The sequence below is a fragment of the Diospyros lotus genome, chromosome 9 (assembly GCF_014633365.1).
Source record: "Diospyros lotus cultivar Yz01 chromosome 9, ASM1463336v1, whole genome shotgun sequence".
NCBI lineage: Eukaryota > Viridiplantae > Streptophyta > Magnoliopsida > Ericales > Ebenaceae > Diospyros > Diospyros lotus.
In genome coordinates this window covers 7,934,027-7,941,004 of record NC_068346.1, presented here as the reverse complement: position 1 = coordinate 7,941,004, position 6,978 = coordinate 7,934,027, and the positions used below count along the sequence as shown (strand labels likewise).

Below are 6,978 nucleotides of genomic sequence, written 5' to 3'. Positions count from 1 at the left end.
GCGGTAATCTTCTTCAGCCTTGGTGTCTCTGTTGAGGCTGCCTTCCTGTCAAGCGGGCTCTGAGGGAGATTGTCGGACTGCTGGGGTCACAGCTGAAGGTTGCTGAAGATTGGGGAAGAATTGCTGAAGGTCGGACGGATCGGAAGATACCGCTTGTTCTGCCATCGCCCTGGTGTATGTTCTGAGACAGTTTTTCGGTTGAAATCTGTATCAGAATATACACCAAGGGCAATGGCGGTGGAGAGCTGCTTTTCTGCAGGTGAGGTCCACTGTGGGAGGGCGTTTGGAGCTGACAACTTCTTCGTAGGAGAGCAGAGACCGTTGCGGGCTCGGGCTACCTTGTAGCTTATGTAGGCGTTTTTCCTTCACATTGTAGCTTGGTAGATCGTTTGATTGTTGGTCGCAAGTGGTCCGTCCTTAATGCTTTGCTTAGCTAAGTAGTAGGTTGCGAATAACACCTAAGCGCTTTAGCTACCTTGCTGACGAGCCTGAAGTGCTGATTTTCAGTGTATCCAGGAGCTTTTTATGATCGGATTAAGTCGAGAGATCAGTCGCTCGTAGGTCGCGTTTGTTGCGTATAGCTGCTTCCCAAGCCAGGATAATAAGAATAACCAAATCGGTCATCGTCTCTGCCCAGAATTTAGTCAAGATGAATGTCCGGATAGGTCGCGGAATGTCTTTAGCTAATTTTCCGCATAGTTTATAGGGGAATAGCTTCGCGTTAAATTGAAGATTTTGCCAAGATATATGTCCAGGTAGGTCGCACAGCGACCTCAGCTAACATACCAGGGCACTTCCGTAAATTCGCGTAGAAATTGAAAATCCGGCCAAGATATATGTCCAGGTAGGTCGCATAGCGACCTCAGCTAACATACCATGGCGCTGCTTGTAGTTGGCTCGGGAGGGGACACCCAGGTAGACCGCAGACCGTGATTTTTATTCAAGATAAAAGGGGGGTCTCAGCTAGTGATCCCTTTGCCCGAGGTGGAGGTGGTTGCCCAGGTAGGCGCCAAACCGTGACATTGGGTCAAGATGAATGGGCCTCAGCTAGCGAATCACGACCTGGGGGAGGACCAAGAGGAATGCTTAGATAAGCCACAAACCATAGCCCGTCGACTAAGATGAATGGGCCCCAGCTCGCAAATCATGGTTTTTTAGCCCTCCCCAAAAAATGTTAAAGTGCTGTAGTGGAGGACAGGTAACAAAGTTCGACAAAATTGATCAGCCAGAAATTTATTAATCTCAATCGAGGTTAAAAAATTTTAACATGAACATAAGAATGGAAACACTTTTACTGATGGTAGGGGCGGAGGTGCTCCGCGTTCCAGGCTCGCGGGAGGACAGCTCCATCCATGTTGGCCAGATGGTATGCCCCGTTTCCCAAGTCCTCGTGGATAACAAAAGGTCCTTCCCAGTTCGGGCTTAGCGTGCCGTCACTGGCTTTTCGAGCGCCGATGAGTACTAGGCATAGCACGCGGTCTCCGAGCTTGTACCGTCTGACCCGAACTTTTCTGTTGTAGTAACGCGCTACCCTTTGCTGGTAGATGGCGATCCGTAGGCGAGCTGTGTCTCTAGCCTCCTCAAGTAGATCTAGATTCGTGGCTAGGAGTTCGTCATTTCCCTCCGGGTTAAAGGTGGCTCTTCGCTGACTGGTCACCTTGTGTTCAGCTGGGATCATCGCCTCGGACCCATAGACCAACGAGAAAGGAGTCTCAGCTGTGCTAGTTTGAGCTGTCGTCCGATACGCCCAAAGCACCGTTTGTAGTTCGTCCGCCCAAGCGCCCTTCCTGTCTTCCAGCTTCGTCTTCAGGGCGTGCTTAATTATCTTGTTGACTGCTTCGACCTGCCCATTGGCCTGGGGGTGGTCTACGGCCGTGAAGCTCTTTTGGATTCCCAATGATTCGCAGAATTGGATGAATTGCTCGCTGGTGAATTGAGTTCCGTTGTCTGTGACTATCTGCTGTGGGACCCCAAACCTGCAAATGATATTATTCCAGACAAATTTTTGTACCTTGGAGCTGGAGATTTCAGCGAGCTCTTTCGCTTCGGCCCATTTGGTGAAGTAATCAACTGCCACGATGGCATGCTTGCAATTGCCACGAGCTGTTGGGAGCGGCCCAATCAGGTCCATACCCCAGACAGCAAACGGCCACGAGCTGTTCATCTGTTGAAGGTAGGCCGGTGGAGCCCGCGGGATATTAGCGAACCGTTGGCACTTGTCACACTTTTTCACCAAGTTGATCGCGTCTTGTTTCATCATAGGCCAATAGAATCCCTGCCGAAGGGCCTTCTGGGCTAGTGACAGAGCCCCGGCGTGGTTGCCGCAATGCCCAGCATGTATTTTCTCCAGCACGGTCTGACAGTCAGAGCCCTCAATACACCTTAACAATGGAGCTGTGAATCCTCGCTTATACAACACCTCATCGTAGATACAGTAGCGAACGGCTCGAGCTCGCAGTCTGTGCGCTTCTAGTTTATCTGTCGATAGCTTTCCTTCCCGTAGGTACGCCAGAATGGGGCTCATCCATGAGCCCTGGGATGCGTGAACCACCATCGTCTCGGCCGGTCGCTCCATGCTAGGGGCGGCTAAAAACTCCACCGGTATAGCCCCTAGAAACTCTGTATCTCGCGCAGTAGCTAGCCGAGCCAGTGCATCTGCATGGGAATTCTGAGAGCGTGGAATTTGGCGTACCTCGAACCGTTGGAAAGGAACTAGAAGTTCTCGTACTTTAAGCAGGTATGCTGCAATCTTCACCCCCTTTGCCTGATATTCCCCGCGTATTTGGTTGACAACGAGCTGGGAATCGCTGAAAATTATCAGTGCTTCAGCTCGCACCTCCTTTGCCAAGCGCAGCCCTGCGAGCAGCGCCTCGTACTTGGCCTCGTTATTGGTAGCTCGGAAACCGAATCGCAGGGCGCATAGTATTCTGTGGCCCTCCGGGCTTATTAGCATAACTCCTGCCCCAGCTCCTTGCTCGCTCGACGACCCGTCAACGTACAACTCCCAGGACGGTCCTTCCGAGGTCTCTCCTTCTACTTGGGTCGTTTCAGTGAATTCAGCGATAAAATCCGCCAGTGCCTGCCCCTTGATTGCCACTCTTGGTTTGTATTCCAAGTCGAACTGAGCGAGCTCAATTGCCCATTTCAGCAGGCGGCCCGATGTGTCTGGCTTCTGCAAAATCTGCCTCAAGGGGTACTTAGTTAGAACATCGATCTGATGGGCCTGGAAATAAGGACGTAATTTCCTTGATGCTATGACCAAGCAGTATGCGAGCTTCTCCATCGATGTGTACCTCGTTTCTGCGTCCACCAACCTCTTGCTAATATAATAAACGGGGTATTGCACCCCTTCTTCCTCCCGAACCAAGGCTGCGCTGAGAGCATGCGCCGACACTCCTAGGTAGATCACCAGTTTTTCCCCATCTCGGGGTTTTGAAAGTAGCGGAGCTTGCCCCATATACTCCTTCAGCTGCTGGAAGGCGAGCTCGCACTCCTCACTCCAACTGAAACCTTGGGCTTTTCGTAACGTATTGAAGAAAGGGATGCACTTGTCGGTTGCCTTGGAGATAAATCGGCTTAGTGCAGCGACCTGGCCGGTTAGGCTCTGCACGTCCTTCATTCTTACAGGCGACCTCATATCCAAAAGGGCCTTTATTTTTTCTGGATTGGCCTCGATACCTCTGCTATTGACCATGAATCCCAAGAACCTCCCGGAAGCCACCCCAAATGCACATTTTAGTGGGTTCAGCTTCATATTGTAGCTCCTGAGGATCTTGAATGTTTCTCCCAAATTACGAACATGATCTGCGACCTGCTCAGACTTAACCAGCATATCGTCAACGTATACCTCCATTATTTTCCCAATCTGCGCTTCGAACATCATGTTCACAAGTCTCTGGTAGGTCGCCCCAGCATTCTTCAACCCGAACGGCATGACCTTATAACAGTATAGCCTGCGATCGGTGATAAACGACGTGTGTTCCTCCTCGTTAGGATTCATGGGGATCTGGTTGTATCCCGAGTAGGTGTCCATGAAACTGAGGAGCTGATGCCCCGCTGTTGCATCCACGAGCTGGTCAATTCTTGGGAGGGGGAAACTGTCCTTCGAGCAGACTTTATTTAAGTTGGTGAAGTCGACGTAGGTCCTCCACTTCCCGTTCTTCTTTTTTACCAGCACTGGGTTGGCTACCCAGACTGGGTAGTGAACCTCTCTGATAAACTCATTAGCCAGGAGCTTATCCACCTCCTCTTTAAGGGCGGCGTAGCGTTCTGGGGTCATCGGTCTCCTCTTCTGGCGCACCGGCTTGTAGCTGGGGTCTATGTTGAGTCTGTGCGACATGACCTCCGGTGCTATCCCCACTATGTCTTCGTGATTCCACGCAAACACATCCAGGTTAGTCTTAAGGAATTCAATAAGTTGGCATTTTACCTCGGGGGCCAGATTCTTCCCGAGCTTCAGGCATCTTTCAGCGTCCACCTCGCTGATCGGGACCTCTTCAAGTTCTTCCACCGGGCCGGTGGCCTTGTTGCAATCCACTTCTCTGGGATCCAGGTCGTAACTCACCCCGCTCCGACTTGAAGGTCGCTGCGCTCCCTCTGTGACCACATTTACTTTCTTTCCTCTGGTCCCCATCTTGACCGCGTCCTCGTAGCAACGTCTTGCGAGGTGCTGCTCTCCCCGCACGCATCCAGTTCCGTTGGTGGTTGAAAACTTGACGGTCAGCGCTCTGGTCGAGGTGACCATATCCAGCTCGTTCATCATCGGCCTCCCGAGCACGACGTTGTATGCTGAGGGGCAGTCAATGATCAGAAACTCCGCAAGCGCTGTGGCTTCACGACCTTCGCCCCCAATTGTGAATGGGAGCTTAACTCGTCCCATGGGGACGATTGCATCTCCCGTGAACCCGAAAAGTGGCTCTGGGGATGGGCCCAACTGTTCGGGCCCGAGTCCCATCTGGTCAAAACAGGCCCTGTACATCACGTTCACCGAACTGCCGGTGCCCACCATTATTCTTCGCACCTCCATGTTGCCAATGTGAGCGTGAATGACGAGGGCATCATTGTGCGGCCAGTGTATGTCCCTGGCGTCCTCCTCGGAGAAAGTGATTTCTTTCACTGCCATCCTAGCTCGCTTTGATGATCTCATCTGCTCGTTAGATCCTGCCACTAGGATATGATTAGCCTCGCGTACATACCTTTCGTGCGACCTGTTCGATGTGCCTGCGAGGTGAGGACCGCCGTGGATCGTATAGATCGTCCGAACTGCTGGTGCGCGCTCATCCTCGGGGGGCGGTCGTTGTTGATTCGCCTGCTGTGGTGGCTGATTTGCAGGTCGCACCACATAGTCTCGCAGCCGGCCCCTTCGAATCAGTTCTTCAATTGCATCCTTCAAAGCGTAACATTCAGAGGTGTCGTGCCCCACCTCGTTGTGATACGCACAAAACTTCTCCCTATTTCTGAACTTGTTGGGAGTTTTTATCGGGTTTGGCCTCCCGAAATCCTCCCTTCTCCTTTCCATGGCGAAGATCCTTTCTTGAGAATCTGATAGGGCCGTATAGTTGTTGAAACGGCCTTGTCTCGGAGGTCGGTCCTCTTGTTCTTCCCGCCGACCTCGCTTGGCTACCTGATTGTTAGACCGCTCTCCTCGGTTGTCCTTTCTGTTTCCCCCGTCGTTCCTTTTCCCGTCTCGGTTAGAGCTTCCGACTTCGTCTCTATGTCCGGCGGGCTTCTTCCCGAACGCTTCTTCCCACCGGATCTCCTTTGCAGCTCGTTCATAGAATTCTCCCAGATCCGCAACGGGGGATTTATAGATGCTCTCGTAGAGCTTCCCGTTTTTCCTGAGACCTGCCGAGATGGCCGTCAGGATACTTTCATCCGAGGGACTTTCGACGTTACTCACCTCGCGTCGGAACTTGGCGATGTAATCTTTGAGGGACTCGCCCAACCTTTGGAAGACCGTGGCGAGGTGGGACGGCGGGGCGAGCTGCCGTCTCAGAGCTCTATACTGCCTGAGGAACTTCCGCTGGCATTCTTCCCAACTACCAATGTTGCGAGACGGGAGGCTTCTGAGCCAGGCGCGCGGGATGTCGCCCAAGGTCGCGGGGAATACCCGGCACTTCACCAGCGAGCTGGTGGTCTACAGATCCATCTGGACATTGAATGCGTCCAGGTGGTCATAGGGGTTGCTATCTCCGTTGTACTGTGGTATGCTCGGAACCTTGAATCTCCTGGGGAGAGCTTCGAGTTCAACTTCCTTTGTGAATGGCGTCCGTTCTCCGTAGCCACTATTTTGGCCACGAACTCCTTGTTGTGCCTCCAGTTCTTGCACCCTTTGGAGCAACTCCTCGACGACGGTGTCCTGGTCCACAGACCGTTGGAGCTGCGATCTCCTGCTTCCTCTCCCCGGTGAGCGACGTGACGGGAGGTCCGCATCCTTGGACCTTGAATTAGAGGAATTTACTGACCTTTCTGGCGGAGGAACTATATCGGCTTCTCTTTCGTTTGGCGGGGGTCTTTTCTCTCGCGGGTGGCGGGGTCTTCGGGGTGACAGCGACTCTGGTTGTCTCGGGACCATTTGCGGCTGGGCTCGGGCAAGGGCCCTGACTGCATCAGCGAGCTGCCTAACAGTACTCTCCAGAGCCTCCTGACGCTGCTACCAGGCCTGAACCGCCTCTACTCCGACGGTTGGGGCGACAGGTTGGGCCGGAGCCCGTGGGGGCATTCCGGTAGTGACTCTGGTAGCCAGTGGAACCAGGGTTTCCATCGCGGGGGCGACGGATCCCATGACAAGTGGATCATCGTGCGGTTGGTTGTGATGATTTTCAGGCAAATCGACGATTGCGTCAGAGCTTCGTGCATTCCTTCCTCTTGCCATTGCTATCGATCAGTGCGGGCCCTCCTTCTAGCGCCAAAGATGTTGACGTATGGAAACGGTCAACCGGAGTTCGAGAGCCCACAACATGATAACGGGTACCAAAA

At 53.0% G+C, this 6,978-nt stretch overlaps 1 protein-coding gene across 1 annotated transcript; it reads right to left on the bottom strand.

Moving 5' to 3' along the window:
• Positions 1-1,291: 1,291 nt before the first annotated feature.
• Positions 1,292-6,574, bottom strand: LOC127809229 (uncharacterized). The gene is made up of 2 exons (XM_052347993.1): positions 6,218-6,574; positions 1,292-6,136 (listed from the first exon to the last, which is right to left on the bottom strand). Exons 1-2 carry the CDS (start codon positions 6,572-6,574, stop codon positions 1,292-1,294), a joined length of 5,202 nt encoding a protein of 1,733 aa, XP_052203953.1.
• Between the last annotated feature and the right edge of the window lie 404 nt (positions 6,575-6,978).

Excerpts from the sequence above, each read along its gene's own strand:
- LOC127809229 (XM_052347993.1), bottom strand. The coding sequence starts at position 6,574 with ATGGTCCCGAGACAACCAGAGTCGCTGTCACCCCGAAGACCCCGCCAC. Across the intron at positions 6,137-6,217 it reads CTCTCCCCAGGAGATTCAAG|ACCACCAGCTCGCTGGTGAA; the intron begins GTTCCGAGCATA and ends ATGGATCTGTAG.